The sequence below is a fragment of the Pongo abelii genome, chromosome 4, assembly GCF_028885655.2.
Source record: "Pongo abelii isolate AG06213 chromosome 4, NHGRI_mPonAbe1-v2.0_pri, whole genome shotgun sequence".
Taxonomy (NCBI): domain Eukaryota; kingdom Metazoa; phylum Chordata; class Mammalia; order Primates; family Hominidae; genus Pongo; species Pongo abelii.
This window is the reverse complement of record NC_071989.2, coordinates 181,538,128-181,561,016: the sequence shown is the minus strand read 5'-3', so window position 1 is coordinate 181,561,016 and position 22,889 is coordinate 181,538,128. Positions and strand designations below refer to the sequence as shown.

Sequence of the window (22,889 nt, the reverse complement as noted above, 5' to 3'; positions counted from 1 at the left end):
CTCGCCCTGTCACCCAGGCTAGAGTACAATGGTGCGATCTCGGCTCACTGCAACCTCCACCTCTCAGGTTCAAGTGATTCTCCTGCCTCAGCCTCCTGAGTAGCTGGGATTACAGGCGTGTGCCACCACACCTGGCTAATTTTTTGTATCTTGAGTAGACGGGGTTTCATCATGTTGGCCAGGATGGTCTTGGACTCTTGACCTCATAATCTGCCCGCCTTGGGCATGCATTCTTTAGGACTCATTTTCTCTGGAGATTGCGAGTCCCCATTTTCAGCCCACAGAGTTCAGACAGGGCAGCTACTGGGTGCAGGTGAACACCCATCCTGGGTCTGACCAATCAGAGCCCCGTATCTGCCTGTCCTGTGACTAGTTCAGGAGCGGACACGTGATCTGAGCTAGTCCATGCAGGGACTGCTCAAAGGCAGGATGCTGGTGGCCCTGCAGGAGGCATCTTGAGAACCTGCCTGGGAATGGGGCCAGATCACAGGGCTGAGTGAGAGGGGAGAGGCTAGTCCTGATGCAGCATTTCAGACCCTGGTTCCACCTGCACGTAGAGTGGGTTCTGCTACTGGACTTTTCAGTTCCCTAGCTCTTTATCCCCCTAAAACCTGTCCGAATTGGGTTTCCGTCACTTGTAACCAACAGTCTTGGTGAATACACCCTGGTTGTTGGACATTAGGGTTGCTCACAGCTTTTTACCACTCTAGAAAATGCCGCAGTGAATATCTTTACACGTAGATCACATCCTTGATTAGAATGATTTCTTTGTGATTTTCACAGAAGTGAGTTATTTGGCAAAGGCATCAAACATTGTCGGGGTTCTATAGACATTTTGCAATTTATTTCCTCAAGGCTGGCAATGATTTGGATCCTCACCTTCATTCCCCATCAGTGTATGTAAGTGGGATTTTAAAAATTGAGTTCTGAAGACTCTTTTTTTTTTAACAAGCCAAAGTTGTATTTTTTTTAAACAGGAAAATTATGTCAATATAAAACAGATAAAAACAGACAAAAATCAAAACACACAACACAGAAAAGCACAACACGCAAGACCAGTGCAAACCCTTCCCAACCCACTTCCCAGGTTTGAAAACCTTGATTACAGATCCCCAAGGATTAGACTGTACTGGAGGGTCACAGTATTGAATCAGAAAAAGAAGACGTGTTTTAAAAGGTCTGTACACAGGTAGTGGTGTGTGGGGTGGGGGATGTACACTTCATCACTCCAACATCAAAAACATGATGCAAAAAGGATTTCAGCGATGACCACAGATTTCTAGAACCCTACCACGTATGCTAGCCCCCCTCCCCATCCACTTTTAAAAGTTGCTTTTAAAAAGGATAAAAAGTGCACAGACACTTTCGTAAGGCACAGACAGATTGTCGCACAAGTCATTTCATTAGGGACTCGGATAAGACAGCGAGACAGTTAAATACCGAGAAATGCCAGGAGGCCGCGTGTTCCTGAGCCGGTGCCCCCTGCCAGGACGGGCAGGCGCAGGGCCGAGCAGTGGGAGGTTAATTGCCTCTCTGCCTCAACTGGACGGACTCACTGGGGTTCTCCTGGGCCTTGGCCACTGATTTCCAGGGCCTGAAAGCAGCAATTACCCAACTTCCCCACCGTGTCTCCCTGGCAGGACCTGAGGGTGATCACCAACCCGCGGGGCCTCCGGGGGTTCTACTTAACGCCGTTTTGGCAGCAGCTCACTGACTGCAATGTGCCCAGCATTTCTAATGAAGAGGAGGTTCTGTGAAGCGCACAGCAGGTTCTGGTCAAGAAGGCAGCCTTTGGGCACCCACCTCAACGGACCCAAGGCAGCAGATGGCCAAGAGAGCCCAGTGGATTCTGCCCCAAATATCTCATTTCCCTCTCAGTGTCACCTCTGCTGGCATCACAGCTGGGGCACAGTCCTCTCTGCTCTATCCTCACAGCACCTCACACGTATTAGGTACTCAGCAAATGTTTCTGGAGTATCTTTGTGTGCGTTATGTGGTGCTGTTTTATCAAACCCCTGAACACTCATAATCTGATTTCTGGTTTACTCAGCAAACCTTTACTGAGTAACTACTACGTGTTAGCACAGGACCAGCACCAGGGGGTCAGAGAAAAGTTAACCCTGTGTCCTGACCACAGTCCATGCTGATTAGTGGCATCGAGGGACTGGAAACGTGGTGCTGCCGTGAGGGGAGCAGCTCCATCCCAGGGGACTCCCCGTTCTGAGAACCTGCTAGGACAAGGAGCCGGATTTGCCTTGGCAACAGCCGAGTTTTTCAGGAGGCTCCGAATGAACGGGCACAAGGCCATTAACAACGGGGTGTTTTCAGGTCTCCCCTGTCCTCGCCCTGGAGCCCTGGCTGCTGGGGCCCAGAAGAGCACACCACGGGCAGTGAGCCTGGAACAGCCGAGGGCTGGGTCACGTGAGGGGGTGCTCAGGGGGCTAGGGCCCCGCTTGATGGGGTGGTGATCACAGGGCCTAGGAAGGTGGTGGGACAAGGCCCCAGGTCCCTCCCCAACTGTGGACACCCCTGCATAACAAGAGAGGGCCCTTGGGTTGGAGTCCAGATCTCTCAGAGCTCAGCTCTGCCAGGAGGTGGGCAGTGAGCAGATAAGCCTGGAAGGGAGGCCGCTTCTCCTCCCAGGGTGTGGGCAGTGGAGGGGCCCTGGCTGGGGCTGGAACCCTCCACATAGGCACAGGTGCCCGGACTCTCTCCAGGTGAGTTTCAAGGGAGAAAACTCACAGTCTCGAGCTTCCTGGGACTTGGAGCCAGGCAGTGGGAGTGTGGGATGTGGCAGCAGACACTCCCGGGTTTGAATCCCAGCCCTGCCTCCTCCTGTTGTGTGATCATGAGGTCACTTCACTCACAGGACCTCAGTTTCCTTACCTGCCAAGTGGGATAATACCAACTTTCATAGATTCTAAGTAGCACAGTTTTTTTTTCCACACGTGAACATCTCTGATTGGAAGGAACTGTACAGTTGTAGCATCTTAGTTAAGATTGGCCGCGTTTTTTTTCCTTATGGTATGTAAAACAGTGTTTTATGACCGGCAGTGTCTTAGATGTGACTTATTATGGCAATAAGACCTGCCTCACAGGATTCACGCAGGAAGGTGCCTCTCTAGCCCAGTGCCAAGGCACACTGTAGGTGCAAAATAAAATATAGTAGCTCCTTTTTGTCTTTCTCTTGTCCCCTTCTCAAGACAGAACATAGTGGGGACGTGTGCATCTCCTCTGTAGCACTGAGTAACGCTCAGAGCATCAGGAAATGTCTGGTTTTTAGAAGATAAACACCTCCTTTCCTCCTCTTGGAAACAGGGAGGCTATTTATAGCAGCTGCAGAGCAGGTTGAACGGGCCACTGACTCCCTTCTTCCCAGGTCACAGGTGGCCAGGAGATGCCTGGTCCACCTCTGGGTCCAGGCCTCAGTCACTGGTTTCCCAGTGGAGGCTGGACGTGACCCCGGTTGGAACCCAAAGGGGCAGCCAGGAAGGGCAGGAGAGTGGAGCTGCTTTCTCCCAGGCCACTGAGACCCCACAGCTTGTGGCTAGGTCTCAGTGTAGACAGGAGACGGTTGTCTGGAGCACCACAGGCCTGGGGTGAGGAGTCCTCCGTGCAGGGCCTGTGCATGGCCCCGCCCACACCCAGCACATACAGGAAACCAAATTCAGCCAGGCACCCAGGGCTGCTGGATTCTCAAACTCTTATCTTGGCAAACACTGTGGTTCCAAAAGCTGCTCAGAAAATTCTGCTGCAAAATTAAAATGTGGGAATTTCCCCAGATTTTCTAGGGAAAAGTAAATAATCAGGGATTCTTGATGGGGCAAGAGAGTGGGGGCCTTAAGTTGGAATCAGGTCAGACAACAGTGACTACTCCCAGCTAGAGGAGGAACAGGAGGCCCCAAACTGCCAGCATTGCATGGGCACCAGCTGGTCTATGGGGCTTGATCTGGTGAGGGCCTGGCTCAGCTTTGCTCTGGGCACCCAGACACCCAGCAAGTGTTTGTTATATGAATGCATCAACTCCCCTGCCTTCCTCTCCCTCCTTCCCTCCTTCAGCAGGATATGAACAGATTAGGAATTGTACTACAATTGATACTTGCTTTTTGTAAGGCGTCCCAGGCTTTTTAGAACGTTGTGCTGGTCCTCCCAAGAACTCTTGGAGTTGGCAGGTTCTAGACTTCTAATTGGGAACTGAAAAATAAGACAGGCCAAAGGACTTCCCTAATGGGACAGCACAGAAGAGGGCAGAGGTGGAGCCCAGAACTGGGGGCAGGAACGGAGGGACAGGCCTGGGCCAGCCCATCGGCCCGGGTGTGGTCTGGGAGTCTGCAGAGATGGGCAGGGCTGAGGGGGTGGGGCAGGGCCAGGGTCCCAGGAAATACCAGCAGATAGGTCTGGGAAGGGAGAGCATCCCAATGCCAGCATTTTTAGTTACTGTCTCCATCATTAGTTAACATACTTATCAGTGAACACTTTAGTAACCAGCGGAGGAAGATACACTCAGAATCAGAACAAAGACCAAAAGTTATAACCAAAGTTATAAAGCCCTCGTTCCTCCTCCTGCCAGCAGGTCCCCTGGGAATGCCAGGTCCAGGGACCACCGCAGGAAGGTGAGAGCTGTCTGCGTCGTGGAGTGGACTTTCCAGCTCCAGGTGGGTCACCTGCCTCTAGGATTCTTTCTCTTCCAGAGAAAAACAGAACCTACTGCTGGTCTTCTCCTTGGAGATGGGGAGGGGCATTACAGAGACTTGCCTCCAGAGACGGAGACAAGGTATGATGTGTGTATTATTAGACAGTCTGGGGGTGAAGGGGTGAAAAGATGACACAGCCCAGAGGGCTTGGCCTTGGTGCCCATCACACCCAGCTCTAAGACCCAGTAAGAAATGAAGAAGTGAATTGTTCTCTGCCCACCTACCCCTCAAGGAGTTCACGCTTCGGAGCTGTAAACAATGAGTTATTTTTGCCTCCCCTTAGAAAATCTGAGCATCTCTTTTCTACACCACCCCAGGGAGTTCTGTTAGGGTCAGCTTCATACATTCAAAACCAGCTTATGTCCCATCCCCAGAAAGTGAACAACTTCTAGTCATGCCAACGTCGGGGCTCCGGATTCCACATTTCCTCCCGGAGCCGGGACCCCTGGTAAAATCGCTACACGTTCATTCTCTCTCTCTCTCTCTCTCACACACATTCTCTCTGTTCTCCCTCCCTCCCCTCCCCCTCTCTCACACTCAACCCAACCCCAGCAAGAAGCATTGCACAGACAGAGGACGCTGTTTCCCAGTTGAAAGGTCACCAAGGGACAGGGTGATCTGCCAGGCAGTTCCTGAGCTTGCTCTTGGGACGGCCTTTTGGGGGCAAAGCACTTTGGAGCCGGAAGCAAGCCCTGCCTGGGCTGAGGCCCCGCGGGCCTCGCTCCACGACTGTCACGCCTTGCCCACCACTGGAGAGACGGCCGCTGCCCTTGGACTCCCTGGCAGCCATGTGGTTGCCCAGCCCAGGGGGGCTTCAGAAAGGTGACCTTGCTCTGGCCAAGGCCCGTGGGCGGGCTAGGCTATGGCCTGTAGATCTTAATGACGTCCTTGATGGGCCGCCGGCAGATGGGGCAGCAGGCCCGGGCCTGCCGCTTGAGCCGCAGGCCGCAGCTGTGGCACAGGCACATGTGTCCACACGTGTAGATGACCGTGTCCACCTCGCCATCGAAGCACACCGTGCACTCGCCATTCTTGATGCCTGCCGGCTCCGGTGGGGAGAACATGGGGGACACCGGGGGGCTCAGTGGGGAGCTGGGGGCCGTCACTGCCGAAAGGGAGAAGAGGACATAATGTTAACAATGTCTCTCTCAGGTGGGCTCTGTTGGGGCAACCCCGAGAATGCAGGGCTTCTTGGTGGGACCGGTGGGAGAACACTTTGGGGAGATACTAATTTGAGTTCACCTTGCAGGTTTTGCAGCTTTCTCTACTCTTCTACTCCCAAACACCAAGATAAAACGCCACCATCATCACCCTTTGGAATGCCTTATCTAGACACTTCTCCCTCCAGCTGAGCACACAGCTGAGGGAAGGAGAGGATGCTGGGGAAAGGCGGCCACCCTGCTCAGCCCCTGGAAGGCCGCTGGCACAGCCGGAGGAGCCAGGCCAGCCGCCAGCCCCTGCCCCTGCCAGGGTTTGCATTTCCTTACCCAGGGATGACTCAGATGCCGAGGAGGACTGGTTGACACTGAAAGTCATGTCTGAATCGCTATCATCCTGGGAGCCGCTGAGGGACCCTGACGGAGTCGTGGTCGCAGGGCTGCACTGCAGGGTACCTGAGACCCAAAAGATTCCATCAGGGGCAGTGGGAGGTTGGACCTGCCCTGCTAGTCCATGGTGCGTCACTGCTTTGCACCTTAGCTTTTCCGTCTAATGAGAGGACCAGAGCTATCTCCCAGGGTTCTGCTGAGGAGTGAAGAGTGTATCCAAGTGTGGTGCCTCTGTTCTTTGTCTACCAGGCCTCTCTTCTCTTCCACAAACAGCCCTGGGATGTTCTTTTGGGATACTAATGTGCCCTCCCTCATAGGATAAGGGCCAGGCCAATAGGAACTTCCACTCCCTGGTCGCAATAGTGGTGGTTCAGGAAAGGGCACATAACCCCCGTAAGGCCCGAGACCCAATTCTGCAACTTTTACTAGAACTACTAGGAAAGAAGGAACTCATTCCATTCATTGGGAAGGAAGCCTGGAGCTGGAAGAGCCAAGCTGTGGCAAAGGCCTGCCTCAGAGTGATGCCAACACAGAGGCAAGCAGAGCTTTGAGTTGGAAAGAGAGGTGCTATCCTGCTGACAGCCTTCCAGTACCTAGATCCAGCTGTTCCTGAACTCACCCAATATACTCCCAGACATTTCCTTTTTGCTTAGGGCACTTTGAGTGGGGTTTTGCCACTTGCAAAAAGATCCCTGACTACTAGTGCTCAACATGGAGGAGTTTTCTTCCCCAAGCTTGCTATTGGTTCAGACAATAACAGCTTATTTCTTAGGATGAAGAGACGCCCCTTCCCTTGCCCTACCTGAGGATGAATGGACAGATAATGGGCACTTCATCTCGGGCTGAAATGATGACTATGTCTGACGGTTCCTCAAAAACACAAAACAACACAACTTTCCCCCTCCCCAAAAAACACTCTGACCAAATAACCACTCTGCCACCCGGCTCCTCCTCTGTTCTCATGAAGACAGCAACAGCTGCTGTTGTTACTGGTTACCACTGATTAAACCCAGGGCTGTGTCCGGCCCCGCTCAAGGCATTACATGCACATGATTTCATCCTCATGACAACCCCATGAAGCAGGTATCACTCTCTTTCTACAGAAGGAAACAGGCTCAGGAGAATCTGTGATTTGTCCAGCATCTTCAAAGCTGATCAGCGATGTGAGCCTGGGACAGTCATTTAATCTCTCTGTGCTCGCTGTCTTATCCGTAGGTGGGGATAATGATACTGATTTCAATAGGGTCAAAGGGAGGATAAAATTCAATGAGGGAACATATGAGCTGCTGACTGCTTCTTATTGCTTGGACTCTACTTTTTGAGCCACGAAATTGGAGCCAGGCTCTCTGGGAAGCCTTCTCTGAACACCTCCTTTACTCCACCAAGCTGGGAGAGGAGCCCCCGGCTGTAGCAGATGTCACACCGTGCAACTCTCCTTTAGGGTGTCTGTGAGCTCCTAACCGGCATGGAGTGTGTCCTGTCCTCTGCTGGCCCTATCCTGGTGCCCAGGGCCCGGCCCACAGCTGATGGCTGCTCCTGCCTATTTGTGGCATGAATGAAGGCAAAAATTATCTCAAAATAGGATGGTTCAAGCCTCCATTCCACTTTCTGTGGACGATACTATTCTTATTTCCTCTTTCATGTGTAGTCGAATTTATTTTTTCCCTACACTTACTGTGCATTACATGTTAAAAACACCCTAATGTAACATATCATAACAACGGAACTAAAAATCGCACCGACCATTTACCGAGGGGATACAGCCTGCCAAGCTCGGAGATCAGCCGGTGACCTATCTAGGTCGGTGGTTTACAAAATGTGGTCCAGAGAGCCGCAACGTCAGCATCCCCGGGCACTTGTCGGAAATGCACGTTCTCGGGGCGCACCGTGGACCCACTGAATTGGGAACTCTGGGGTGGAGTCCAGCAATTTTGGACGGGGTGGATCGTGCCGGGCGCTTAAAGTTGGGAACCGCGGGCTGGCCTCGGGCGGTGCAGCGCCTAGCGAGCGGGGCGGGGCCGGGGAGGAGCGCAGCAGGGCGAGACGACGCGGGACTGGGGAGGGGCGGGGACTCGCGCACGCGGAGCCGGGGACTCACCGAGGAGACGCAGCTGGCCCGCGACGCCGCCGCGCACGGCGAAGAAGGCCCAGAGCGCCTGCGTGGTGTCGACGCACAGCAGGCGGCCGCGCGGACGCCCGTTGACGCCCAGGAGCACGTCGCCGCCGGGCCGCAGCGTGAAGCTGAGCGCGTCGCCGCCGCTCGGCACGGGACCCGCGCGCGCGACCACCCAGTACTCCTTGCGGTCGAGCAGCGCGTCTGGGTCGGCGGGCAGCTCGTTGGGCCGTAGCCCGCCCGGGTCGCACGACGTGATGCCGAAGGCCAGCACGCCGGGCGCCGCCAGCCCCGGACGGCCCACCTCCACAAAGAGGCTCTCGCCGGGCCGCAGCGGGCGCTCGGAGAAGACCAGCGTGCGGCCGCCGTCGGGCCGTGGCGCGCAGGCCACTTTGCGGTCGGCCGACAGGCTCACGTCGGGCCCGCGTGTTGCGTGGAAGCGCAGGTCGGCCTCCAGTAGCGCTGGCGACGACGCGGGCCGCGGGCGCTCACGGGGCCCGCACGGGATGGCGGCGGCCGCGGCGTCGGCTGGCGGTGGGCCCGAGGCGCGGCCCAGCGCCAGGTGGCCCAGCTTGGCCACCACCTGGTTGTTCTCGAGCTCGTTGTTGTCGAAGTTGGCCGCGTCGTGGCTGCTGGGCGGCAGGCAGGCGCTGAAGCGGGCCTGGCTGAGGCGCGCGGGCGTCAGCGTGTCGGCGAAGGCGCTCTCTGTGCGGATAAAGGGAGGGACATGGTCGGGGAGAGGCGACGCGTGAGGCTGGTCGCGAGCCCCTCCTCGCCCGCTGCCCCCTGCAGGCCTCCACGACCGACCTGGGCCTCGAGCAGCCCCCACCCCACCCTGGCTTCGAACTCTCCTTTTGTCCATCTGTAATGTAGTGAGTCGCAGGAGTACAGAATTGCACTAAGCACCATCCTCGGTTTCCCTGACATGCTGTTACCTTTGGGACCGGCAGATTAGGCCCTTTTTTCCCCTGCCTCCTTCTTTCTCTTCTTCCATCCCTCCTTTTCTCTCCACCGTTTCCCCTTTTCTCTCTCTTTCCGAGGTTTCCATATTTCGATCATTAAAAGGGCATCTAAAAATCGTTTATTGTCCGTCTCCCCAACTAGAACATTAGCTCCAATAAAAAGAGCAAACCTGTACTCCTGGCCTTATGCAACAGGCACTTCTAAGCTTTCGCATGCTACCTCATTTAATTTACACAACCACTCTGTGAGGCATGTACAGTTACTGCCTGCTGTTGAGCTCACAAACTGAGGCACAGAGGGGTTGGGGAACATGACCAAGGGCACATGGCTACTAAGTGGCAAAGTCCCGACTTGAACCCATGAGTTGAACCCAGGCTGTCTGGCTCTAGAGTCTGGGCTCTTCAACACATGCTGCCTCTCAAAGAAGGGAGGACCTGGGTCTGTCCTCACTGTTGTGTTCACAGCACAGAGCACAGTGCCCGGGCCTGGATAGGTGTTTAAGCATTGACAGAAAAAAGTTTACGGGAGATTGAGTTACTTAATAAAACAAAATGAAGGGAAATTTTTTTTTTTTTTTTTTTTTTTGAGATAGAGTTTCGCTCTTGTCACCCAGGCTGGAGTGCAATGGCGTGATCTCGGCTCACTGCAACCTCTGCCTCCTGGGTTCAAGTGATTCTCCTGCCTCAGCCTCCCGAGTAGCTGGGATTACAGGTGCCTGCCACACGCCCGGCTTAATTTTTGTATTTTTAGTAGAGACAGAGTTTCGCCATGTTTGCCAGGCTGGTCCTGAACTCCTGACCTCAAGTGATCTGCCCACCTTGGCCTCCCAAAGTGCTGGGATTATAGGCATGAGTCAGCACGCCCGGCCGAAGGGAAAGTTCTTTAAAAGTTACAGTTATGAAAATATTTTAAAGTAATTTTTAGTGATTTGAAAAAATGTTCTTCATATGACATAGGTAAAAAAGCAAAAATAGTGTTTATCATTTGGGTAATACAGGTATTCGTACTTTAGTAGATTACCTGTTTATTTTCTGCCTCCCTAGCTGGAATATGAGTCTCTTGAGGGCAGGGTCTGTGTCAGTCTGGTCACCACCATGTTCTCAGGGCTTGGCAAATAGCCTTTACTATTAATAGTTTATTGGATGAAGGAAGGAACGACTAAGGTCTAGAAGAGACTGCTATGCTAAATAACAACAACATCAGGAAAGAGTCATTAAAATATTGTGAAGGTGTTTTTTAGTGATACAAACATTTTTGTTTACCATAATAGGAAAGTAAGTGTTTTAGACTTTTTAAACAGACCACTTTGAGCCAAGATTTTGTTAAATGTTACCATTCTATAGTGTCTTGAAAAATATTTCCTCTTTAGTTTTCCAAATATGAAATGAAATCATAAGAATGCACATGCTTTTTCAAACTATGCCCTAGGCCCCGGTGGGTCCAAATGCACCCCCTCAGACACCTTTCACTTAAACTGGATTTATAGCACTTGGGAAACCAGTAAATCGGGCAGTAGGACCTGAATTCTGGCCTGGCCACAGTGGGCTAAAGCTTGCCCTTGTATTGAGGTGGTTTGATCTCTCTTGATGCACCTGAGGTGGCCCTTTTCAAGGTCTCAGCAAAAGGGGTCAGCTACTTGTTTGGGCTCTGGGCATCTGCGTGTGTATGCTTTGCCTTAGCGAGGGTGCTTCCCATAGCTCGAGGGAAGAAGTGGGGTTTCAATTTGTTTCTTTAAAAAAGTACATATGTGTGCATTTGTCTACATTTGTCTGTATCATTTTATTTATGTGCATAGGAAATCAAGTGCTGGAGAGACATAAAATATTAATAGTAATTATCTCTTGGGGTGAGATCATGAAGGACTTTTCTTTAGATTTTTCTGTATTATCTAGTTTTCCTACAATAAACTTGTATGCTACTGATACGGTTTGGATTTGTGTCCGCCCAAATCTCATGTCAAATTGTAATCCCTAGTGTTGGAGGTGATTGGATCATAGGGGTGGACTTCCCCCTTGCTGTTCTCATGATAGTGAGTTCTCACGAGATCTGGTTGTTGAAAAGTGTAGCACCCCCCCCCCCAACTTCACATTCTTCCTCCCTCTCTGGCCGAGTAAGCTGTGCCTACTTCCCCTTTGCCTTCTGCCATGATTGTAAGTTTCCTAAGGCTTCTCCAGCTGTGCTTCCTGTACAGCCTGCGGAACCATAAGCTAATTAAACCTCTTTCTTTTACAAATTATCCAGTCTCAGGTGGTTCTTTATAGCAGTGGAAGAACAGACTAATACAGCTACAAATTTTTATGGAAAAAAATATTTAAAAAAATTGAGTTTTCAATTAATATTTAATAATATGGGAAAAATACCTATGATATAACATTAAATGAACAAAACATTCAAAACTGAACACATGGTTTGATTCTACTTTTGTGGAAAATGTGTGCATAGGATTCATAGGAAAAATATAGAAATACATTAAAATGTGAGTGGTTATCTCTGGGTAGAAATTTGCTTCTTACAGTTTTCTAGTTTTCTCTTTTTCTCTAATGAACATAAATTGATTTTTATGATCAGAAAAAAGGCATATAAATAAAGGTAGAATAAACAAGCACTTTTTTTGAAAAGGCATTTTAGACAAGTATGTGTTTCTGGAAGTCTCGGTGCAATGCACTTTTCCCAGGCTCCCTGCCCCACTCACAGTTGCCCGCCCCTAAAGGCGCTGGCCTTACTCACCCTGCTCCTTCCCCCACCCCTAACTCTCCTCCTCCTGTCCCCCAGTGGCTCCATACAGGAGCCCATCAGTGCAGCATCCTTATTAATGGCCTATGGCCTATGGAGACAGGCGGACTTAGGTTCAAGTCCTGGCTTTGGCTCTTCCTGGCTATGTGACCTTAGGTATGCCATTTCACCTCCCAGAGCCTCAGCTCCTTCAGCATAACATGGAGTGATAGAGTGATAGTGGTAAACATCCCCATGTTATGGAAATTACTTTCATGAAGGGTAATACAGAGCATGGCACTAAGTGCTCAAAACATTAATTATGATCATAAAAATGTATAGAGCACTCATTGTGGGCCCAGCGCTGCTGTGTGCTCGGTGAACAGAGGTGAACACACAGGCGTGGCTCGTGTGCTCATGGAGTTCCCTTTCAAGTGGGAGATAAAGGCTCTATGAAGCCATCTTACAGAAAACTGTGCCAAGTGCCACCAAGAGCCTCTGTCCTATGTGGGGAAGTGTCATTGGGGGAACTCTGAGGCTCCAAGAGGTCACACAGCTGGGGAGTGACAGAGCTGGGATTCTCTGAGTGTGTATAAAGGGGGACTAAGGCCAGAAAAGGCCTCCCTGACTGATCAACATGCTGCGACCTGGAGATAAAGGATGGGTGGCCGGGCAGGTTCTCCAGGCACAGAGAACAGCACATGTGAAGGCGCTGAGGTGCTGGAAGCTTGGTGTGTCTACAAGGCTGGGTTACAATGAATGTGACATTGTGCTGGGTACCTGGCACATGGCAGCCCCTCAGAAAAGGTTGCATGGCCTCACTTATTCTCTGTGGAAGGAGCTTTGTTCCTCTTGGGCATAGGTCCTGATTGAGACAGTCCAAGACAGCACAGTGCCGGCCTACGCCAGACACTTCAGAATCCACTGCTCAAAGGGGCATTTCTTCCAAGGAGAACCAGTCGGCTATAGGCAGAAATCCAGCAACATCAAGAGGCACCGAGGGAGCGTGTCGAGACTGCCCAGCTTCTACCCGTGGCTGAAACAAGTCCACACATAACCACGTTCTCGAGCGCCTACTAGACGCAGCTCCATACACTGATGGTCTCCTTCAGTCCTCACCACTATCTTATGTAGCTCTGTAAAATGGGCACATTTCACAGTGGGAGAACACTGAGGCGCTGAGAGGTGGAGTGACTTACTGAAGGTCACATAGCCTGGGGGTGACAGATGGGATTCCAGCCCAGGCTTTGACTCCAGAGCAAGGCCCCTGGCTAGCAATACTGCCTCCCAATGCTGCTGTTCTCGTTCAGCTCTGAGAGCTGCCCAGCACCTGGACTTGGCCTCGGGCCAAAGTTGGAGTTTCAGTCTCCATGGGCCTAATGTCCCTGCCTCCCTGCGTTGAATACCCACTGAGCACCAACACACAGCAGCAGTCCCCAGGCAGGTACGAGGAGGCTGGGACAGGCCCCTGACCTCCCATTCTCCCAAGCCACTTCCAGGGCCTAGCTCTTCCCTTTTTCCCCTCCCCTTTCTCTCTTAGGTCCAATATATCTGGGCTGGAAGTAAAGCAGAATGTATGTCTCAAATGAAACCGTCTTGGTGTAGACATGAAAATGAAGACAGGGACAACTGGGGACAGAGAAACCCATCCATCAATCACCACTCTGTCTCTGTGGGACTGACTCGGGCCATGTACTAGAGGCAGAAATGACAAGACTCGCTGACAGAATGGATCCAAGGCAAGAAAAAGAGGAATCAAGAATGACACCGGGTTACTGGCCAACCAAGTGGGTGTTGCCACTTACTGCCAATGGCCAACCAAGGGGGTGGTGTCACTTACTGCCAATGGCCAACCAAGGGGGTGGTGTCACTTACTGCCAATGGCCAACCAAGGGGGTGGTGTCACTTACTGCCAATGGCCAACCAAGGGGGTGGTGCCACTTACTGCCAATGGCCAACCAAGGGGGTGGTGTCACTTACTGCCAATGGCCAACCAAGTGGGTGGTGCTACTTACTGCCAATGGGGCTGGCTGAGGAGCAGGAGGTGGGGGATTCAAGAATTGTGTCCGAGCATGTTCAGTGTGGGATGCCCCTCAGCTGTAGGAGGAGAGGCTGGATAGGTGGTGGGAGGCCTGGGGCTCAAGGGAGGCATCAGGGCTGGGAAGATGGGTTTGGGAGTCAACAGCCTAGATGTGAAGCCCAATGATGGCTCAGATGACTTGGAGAAAGAGGGCAGACAGAAACAGGCTTGTTTTACGACAATCTGTTGAATGCTACAGTTGTTCTTAGATGCCTTCCTATATGCATATTGTATTACACAATTTAAGAAAGTAAAAAGGAAAGAGTGAGCCCAAGATAGAACTCTGGGGCTTTCAACATAGGGACGACAGGCAGCGCGAGGGGTGGCCGGGAAAGCAGGAGGAACGGCGGGAGCTCGGGAAGGCCCAGGAGCCACAAGCAGCAACATTCACGCAGCGGGGAGAGGTCACCCGGGCTGAAAGCGAGGGGCCTGGTAGTGGGCCCAGGATGTAGGCTCAGGGTCTGACAGGCTCAAGGTCAGTGATGGGCAGGGACTCACGCCTCAGGGCACAGCTTAAGAGGGAAAAGGAGAGGGTGGCATAACCAGCACTTAAGAAAGACCTGCCCTGAGGGAGGGAGGGTAGAGAGACAGGACTGTGGCTGGTGAGGGGGCTGATCGAGGGTGTTTTAAAAAGATGGATGCCACTGGGGCTCTTCCATGTGCTCATGGGGATGATTCAGTGGAGGCAGAGGAAGTGGACAAATGACTGGAACCATGTCCATGAGCAGGCAGGAGGGGACAGGAGCAGAGCTCCTTATCCACGGCCACAGGGGGAAGGCCGAGGGAGTGGGCACCAAGGGAGAGGGCTTGGGGTTCTAGGAAAGAAGATGGCAAACATTGGCCTTGGTGCCGGGTCTGTGGGCCACTGACCTCGTGCTTTTCCAGATGCCCTTCTGCCAACCAGAGAAGGCTGGACTGCAGACACAGGCCTCTGTTGGACCCTGGCCAATTCTGGCTGTGACCTCAGTTTCCCCACTTGCAAAGTGGGGACCCTCGTCCCATTTCAGTGGCCTGTGGGGAAGATTAAAGAGGGCAGAACAGTGGGATCACGATGCACCCAGCTCCGTGCCTGCATAGAACAAGCCTTCAGAAGCCCTTGGTGGGACAGGCTGGCGGCCATGCAGTGGCAGTCTCGCTCCAGACTGGGAAAGGACAACCCTTCAGGACACCCTGCCATGCAAATGATTTATGTTGGAGTGAGGAGGTGGGTGCTGGCCTGGTCTGTTTGGAAAAAAGAACACTAACCGCAAAGCTAATGACGCCACGTGGCTCCCATTGGGGCTCTGCCTAAAGCCAGCAGCACAGCAGCATTCCTCCCGGCCCAAGGTGTGCTGACAGGCCCCTCACCGAGACAGCCCCTGGGTCCACACCTCCTTCCCCAACTGTGGCCACTGACCAGCTGAGAGACCTTGGGCAAGTCCCTGCCTTTCTCTGGGCCTCAGTTTCCTCTCCTGCAGACTGGAATGGTGCGCTCAGACCTCCGAACCCTGCATTTAGCTCTGTAAGTTCAAGTCTTTATCACACACTTTGTTTATAACAATAATGAACAAACTCTGACTTTAGGACCACCAACAGTTTTGTAACCTTGGCCAAGTTCTCTATCCACGTGGAGTTTGCAAATGCGCTTCCTGCCTCACAGGATTCTTGTAAGGAACAGAAGATATGACCCACGTCAAGCTCTCAGCATTGTGCCTGGCACAGAGTAAGTGCCTAGTAACTATCTTTAACAAGGGATCTCAGTGCTTCCAAGCGGGCAAATGACACCTTTCCAAGGCCCATGCAGGGCTGTTGTTTCTGGCTGCCTGGCATCCACTCTCCTTCTTCTGGTAACAGCACCCAGCTTTTCTTTGGAGGGAACTGCTCCACCCCCACCTCCCATTGCCTCAGGAGTCGGGAGGGGGGCCTTAGCCTGGCCAATCACTTCATCCTATCCCCCTGGCCATGGAGATGGGTTCAGAGATAGGCGTGTGACCCAGGCCAGATCCATGAGGCTACATCTAGAGACGATAGGCAGACCTTCTAGGAAAGCAGCTCTTCTGTTGGATTTGTTAAGCTCATGGGATGCAAGACTGGAAATGCTAGTGGCCTTTCCTCCACCCCAAAGGGACAGTCCAGCTGAAGATGAGGCCACCAAAGAAGATGGCAAAATGAGAAATGAAGACAGAGAAGTATTCCAGGTGCTGTTCTTTGGGTCCCTGTATTGCGCCAGGCTTAAAGGCAACCATTCCCAGGAATTTTCAGCCACATGAGACATTAATGCTTTTTTTTTTTTTTTTTTCCTTAAGTGAGACTGAACTGAGTTTCTGTCCCTTGCAACCAAAGATTTCTGACAATATGGTCTGCTATGCCATGACCCCTGACTGGCACTGCTTGTTCAATCTGACCAGCTTCCCACGACTGGGCAGAGGAAGGACGGCAGGGCTGACACTGACTACCCTGGAGCTGCCTAGGAAGAAGGGCAGGGCTGCCTCAAAAAAGCACAGGGCCTGGCCTGAACTCGAGGACCTCCAGAAAGGGCTTCCATAGAAAAGAGACATAAGTTGAGTATCCCCGATCTGAAAATCTGAAATGTGAAATGCTACAAACTCGGAAGTTTTTGGCACAAAACATGAAAAAACACTAATCTAGAATCATCAACAGTGATTTTCGGATATCAGATTAGTGATGCTGAAATGTTAACTATAATACAAATATTCCAAAATCCAAAAACGTCTAAAATCTGAAATGCTTCTGGTCATAAGCATTTCTGACAAGGGATACTCCACCTGTGATAAATGCTTCCTGGAACCACAGGGAGAAGGGAGGGAAGGGAGCGCATGGCCTGGCAGAAGCTTCCTCTCCTGGCTCCAGGAACTGCTAAATTCAGCGAAAAGTAATTTTCCTGCACTCAGTCCCTTCTCTTTGGCCCTGAGGAGCATCTTGAGAAATCTAAGCCTCTCAGGATGGACCCACTCCGGGACCCGCACGCCCCTCCTGATCTGTAACCCAGAGACCATTAAACAAGCATAGAGCAGCCCTGAGACAATGCACCCTACAGTACTGTCTGTGTGTGTGGCTTGGGGGATTGGTCGTAATCCAGGTGTCCATCAATGGGCAGGGACCACGAGGGAGAAAGGAACCAGACAGGCATACAACAGTACAGATAGATCCTAAAGAAGGGTGAGTGGAAAAAGAAAAACAGAATAAGATCCTTAGCACAATACCATCCACATATGCATATAAAACAAATCTACCTATTTTTAAAAGATACATTCGGCTGGGCACGGTGGCTCATGCCTGTAATCCCAGCACTTTTGGAGGCCGAGGCGGGCGGATCACCTGAGGTCAGGAGTTCGAGACCAACCTGACCAACAGGTACCCAGTAGAAACCCCATCTTTACTAAAAATACAAAAATTAGCCAGGCATGGTGGCAGGTGCCTGTAATCCCAGATACTCGGGAGGCTGAGGCAGAAGAATCGCTTGAACCCGGAAGGCAGAGGTTGCAGTGAGCCAAGATTGCACCATAGCTCTCCAACCTGGGCAACAGAACGAGACTCCAAAAGATACATTCGTGGGGTTATGAATCAGAGTGGTGCCTATCTGGTCAGAAGAAGGCATGAAAAGGAGTGGGGATTGGGGATGAAGCGAAAAAGTCAAAGCAAGAGACAGGGTCTACGTGGCCCAATGATTCTATCCCCTGGACAGAGGAGTCCGAAGAACTTGACACCCAAGGTTCCCAAGCAGGGAGGGAGGAAGGAAGGGGCAATGTACACCTATGCAAAGGGGATCGTTAGCACAACCCTGGCAGCACCTGGGGGCCCTTAAGAACTCCTAACACCTGGGTGCCACCCCCAGAGGTTCTGATTTAATCGGTCTGGGTGCAGCCTGGGAAGTGGGATTGTCAAAGCTCCCCAGGTGAGCACAATGCGAACTAAATACTGCCGCAGCAGTCTTCAGGGCTGGCTGTGCCACTGACCGTCTTGGTGGTTCTAGGCTAGTCACTTTCCCTCTCGGGACTCTGGATTCTTTACCTAGAAAGGGCACCCCACGGTCTGGCCCCATAGATGCAGCACTCTCTGCTGCAGCTGGACTCTGTGCAGGAGGATACTGGACTGGGCTCACAGTTCCACCAGGCAAAAAAAAATATGTGAGGCCTACAAGCCCTTTTTTATTTCTGAGACTTTGGCTCGAGGGCAAATAAAACACACCCCAGCCCCACAAGATGGGGTGGATGCTTCTTAGACAAGGATTGCCAGATGAAATGCAGGATGCTCAGTTACATGTTTTTATAACTTTTTTTTTTTTTGAGATGGAGTTTTGCTCTGGCACCCAGGCTGGAGTGCAATGGTGCCATCTTGGCTCACTGCAACCTCTGCCTTCTGGGTTCAAGCGATTCTTCTGCCTCAGCCTCCCAAGTAGCTGGGATTACAGGTGTCTGCCACCACGCCTGGCTAATTTTTTGTATTTTTAGTAGAGACGGGGTTTCACCATGTTGGCCAGGCTGGTCTCGAACTCCTGACCTCAGGTGATCCGTCTGCCTCGGCCTCCCAAAGTGCCGGGATTACAGGTGTGAGCCACCGCACCTAGCCACATTTGAATTTCTGATAAATACATTTTTTTTTTGCATAAGTATGTCCCAAATATTGCATGGGATACGCTTGTACTAAAATTTTTTCCTAATTAGCCAGGCATGAGCCTGTGGTCCTGGCTACTCGGGAGGCTGAGGCAGGAGGATTCCTTAGGCCCAGGAGGTCGAGGCTGCAGTGAGCTCTGTTCACACCACTGCACTCCAGCCTGAGCAACAAGAGTGAAACCCTGTGTCAAAAAAATTTTTTTTCCTTGTTTATCTGAAATTCAGATGTAACTGGGTGTCCTATATTTTTATTTGCTTGATTTGACAACCCTACCCAGATGCTACTTTCGTTTGTTGGTTTTCAGGCTTTATCCAGTGGGACCTGATTGTGGTGAGGGAGGAATGAAGGGGTCTCAGGGGTTTTCAATTCTAGAATTTACAACTGAGAAGCTCTAAAGGAACCATGTCAGCCCCTTGTTCTTGCGATGGAAAGGAGTTTAGAGTGCTCAGGATAGCACAGAAACTGGCTTTCTCTTTATGTATCCATTAGGTACCTTGGACACCACCTTCAGGAAATTTCGGGTGGGATTTTTGATGTTCTCGTGGTGCCTCATCCTGTCCTGGAAACAGCAGGGTATTTGTCTCCTGTACTTAAACCATACAAAATCATGACTGCTTAGCTTATTTTTATTATAACATTTTTCCTGATTATAAATCATTGTTATTTTGGAAAAAAAAAGTGACTCATAATCCCTTTACCCAGATGTGACCAATGACAACTTGCTTTTCCTCTGGGAAGAAAATAAACACTCACTGAGCCTCAATCACGTGTCAGAAACTTCCCCTCTGTTATCTCATATAACCTTCAGAAAGGACAATAACCTTATTGCTTTTTCTGACTGTAAAAGCAATACAAGCTCTTTACATATATGTATTTTTTAAAGGTGACTCAGAGATATAAGGAAGTAAAATTCACCCATTATCTCATCACCCATGAATGAAATTCCTTCTAATACCATTTTCCTCTTTTATATATGTTTGTGTTTCCTGCAGATCATATGAGGCAGATAAAAACAAAAGGACAGAATAATTTTGTGATCATTGTCCTGTGGCACCTGTGCCAGGTACTTTCCATCAATGAGCACAGCTCAGGGACGACTTGTAGATAAGGGAAGCTGAGGCTCATGTCTGCCACGTCACAGTGACGTTCCAGCAGACTCTACCTCTCCCTTCCTAGAATGTTGTAAGGAGTTCAATAAGGGTTTGCTGAATAAGGAAATGGAGTGGGGGGGAGAGTTCACCTTACAGATTTATGCAGTCTCATTAAGTCATCAAAGGCTGCTTCCAATTTGTATTTTTTTTAAAATCCGAATCCACTTGAGCTGATTATGGAGTGGCTGTGATTTCTTGGCTGTTACTCAAAGACATGGGCTGCAAATGAGCAGGTGAATGAGGTGGGATTGCTTCCCTGCTGGATAGGAACAAAGAGCTCCAAAAGAGATGATGGGAAATCTAGGAAGTTTCAGAAACCTGCATCTCCTGGAGGTGAAATACCAAAGCCTTTCATGGAAAAGAGCATGAGGGGACACAGTTAAAATGCCCAAGTAGGCTCCAGCTTGGAGGGTGGGTAGCTCTTCACAATCTGGTCTAAGCCTGGAATTTGGACACGTGCTCCGGCTCACCTGCAAATAGGCAGAGCTTCTTATTTCTTAGCTGTTATTTCTTGAGTGCCTTCTCTGTGTCAGGAACTGTGCTGCATCCCTTTCAGACATCATCTCATGTAACCTTATCAACAATCCCATGAGGTGGGTGCTATCTTGTGCCCATTTTGCAGATGAAAAAAAATCTGAGGCACAGAAAGTTTCAGTTACCTGGCCAAGGCCACACAGCTGGCAAGTGGAGAGTCGGTCCTAGAACAGAGGTCTATGTGATCCAACATCCTGCTCTTGACCACTCAGATGTTCCACTGTCTTCCTACTTCTGTGGGTTGGGGCATAGCTTGGATGCATGAATCTTTCCTCCTTGCCCAATGGTGGGGTAATGAAGGGGATGAAGTAGAGGATCAAGAAGCCCAGGCCAGGGTTTTCCCACAAGATGCAGGGCTGAAAAGCCAGAAACAGCCCAAACATTCAGATATACAAACTCTGGTAATCCAGTTCATGGGATACTACTTAGCATACTTAGCAATGAAAAGGAACAAACTACTGATACAGAAACAATGTGGATGAATCTGAAGAATACAATGCTGACATAAAGAAGCCAGATACCAATGGATAAATACTGTGCGATTCCATTCACATGAAGTTCAAAAACAGGCAAAACTAACCTATGGTGAAAAATCAGAACAGTGGCTACCTCTGGAGAAGAGAAGGTTTGACTCAGAAGGATCAACTCTGGGGTTATGGACAGGTGTATCAGTCTGTCAACACCTGCGAACCTTTAGATCCATGCATTTCAACGATGCACATGAGCTACACCAAGAGCTGTGTCCAGATTCCCTGACAAACCTGCTCTCCCTTTACTCCCGCAGAGGTGGAGGCTGGGCTGGTTCCGGCGCAATCTGTAGGTTCAAGAGCAAAGGTCTCAAACAGAAAGCAGATGAGTGGTTGCCGGGGCTGGAGCGAGGGGAGAATAGGGAGTGGCTGCTGAATGGGTAGGGTTTCCCTCTGGGGTGATGACATGTTTTAGAACTAGATAGAGGTGATGGTTGACAACTATATGCCACTCAGTTGTACACTTTAAAATGGCTGCTGTTCTATTATGTGAATTTTACCTCAATTTTTAAAAAAGGTCTTGAGATACAGGTAGCAAACTTCTACTCTCATGAATTCTCACCATCAGGATTTGGGCATTAGCAGCTGCCTCCTCTGTGAGAATCGGGCTCACACCTGTCAGCCTCCCCAGCACCTCAAGCCCCTTAATGGGGGCCAGGGTTTGCCACACCTAACTCGTCTCTGCACATGCCATGGAGGTACTCCACGGCTGCTTGTGATTGGAGCCTAAGTTTGACGCTGAATGGGTGAACGAACGACTAAATGAGCAAATGGAAGTGTGTGAATGAATAGGTGAAGGAGTGAGCAAATGAATACATGTGCGAATGAGTAAATGAGTGAATGAATGAATGAACAAATAAACTAGGAAGTGAAGGAATGAGTGAGTGAATGAACCTGGGCCAGAGCATGGGTTCAAGCCATGTGGGTTCCAATCCTGGCTTTGCAGCACAAATAATTTAACCTCTCTATGCCTCAGTTTTCGCATCTGTAAAATGAGAGGGTAGGTTGTTGTGAGAAATAAATTAGTTAAAAGGCATAAAGCGCTTCGTGCCACGCCCGGCAAAAGGAGCTCTCCATAAGTGACTGTGGCTGCAACACACACCCACGCGCAAAGGCACCGCGGCCAGGTCCCCAGGGGGCGCCGCGCCTGCGACCTACCCAGAAGCTGCACCTCGTCGGTGATGCCGTAGACGTCAATGAGCGCCCAGAGCGGGCCGCCCACGGCCACGCCGCAGTGGAAGAGCACCGGCTCGCCGTCGTTCACGCTGTAGAACACGCGGCCGTGGCGGTCCGCCCAGTAGGCCAGCACCGTGTCGCGCAGCGCCAGGTTCTCGGGCAGTGCCTTGGCCCAGTAGCCCGGCCGCGTGACCAGGTCCGGGCAGGCGTACTTGGGGATGTCCTGGGCGCTCATGAGCGACGGATCGTGCGCAGTGAAGCCGAAGCGCAGCGCGCCGCTCCAGCCCGGGCGCACGGCCACCAGGCGCAGCCGCACCTGCTCGTACAGCCGGATGGGCCGCTGCGTGAACGTGACGCCGTTGCAGAAGCTGTTGCGCCGCGTGGCCCGGCGCGAGTGGCCGTCCAGCCGCACGTTCTTGCCTTTGGCCTGCGCGTGGAAGCGCGGCGCCTCGCCCAGGACCGGGCGCCGCTCGGGGCCGGGGCCGCAGCACGGCCGGGTGGCCAGGAGGCGCGCCGGTGGGCTCGGGTCTGCGGAAAGACACAGGCAGCACGGTTAGGCCTCCTCCGAACTCCTGCGGGCCCCGATTGGTCTTTACTTAACAATCATTTTCATTTGAAATTCCATTTTAACTGGATTGGTTATTGATAAACTTAAGAAGGTTCCAGGCTAGACCAAAGGGAGACCGGCCCTAACCGGCCCTAATCTCTGCCACAGCAGTCAGCATACCCATTCCACAGATAAGCGAACCAAGGTTTAGTGTGTGTGGTGAAGCACTAG

The 22,889-nt window shown here is 51.3% G+C and overlaps 1 protein-coding gene across 1 annotated transcript; it reads right to left on the bottom strand.

Moving 5' to 3' along the window:
• Window positions 1–4,453: 4,453 nt before the first annotated feature.
• Window positions 4,454–22,646, bottom strand: NEURL1B (neuralized E3 ubiquitin protein ligase 1B). Its single transcript, XM_002816200.5, has 4 exons — window positions 22,094–22,646; window positions 8,340–9,059; window positions 6,182–6,307; window positions 4,454–5,799 (listed from the first exon to the last, which is right to left on the bottom strand). The coding sequence occupies exons 1-4, from the start codon at window positions 22,344–22,346 to the stop codon at window positions 5,555–5,557; spliced, it is 1,344 nt and encodes a 447-aa protein (XP_002816246.2). The 5' UTR covers window positions 22,347–22,646; the 3' UTR covers window positions 4,454–5,554.
• Window positions 22,647–22,889: the final 243 nt, after the last annotated feature.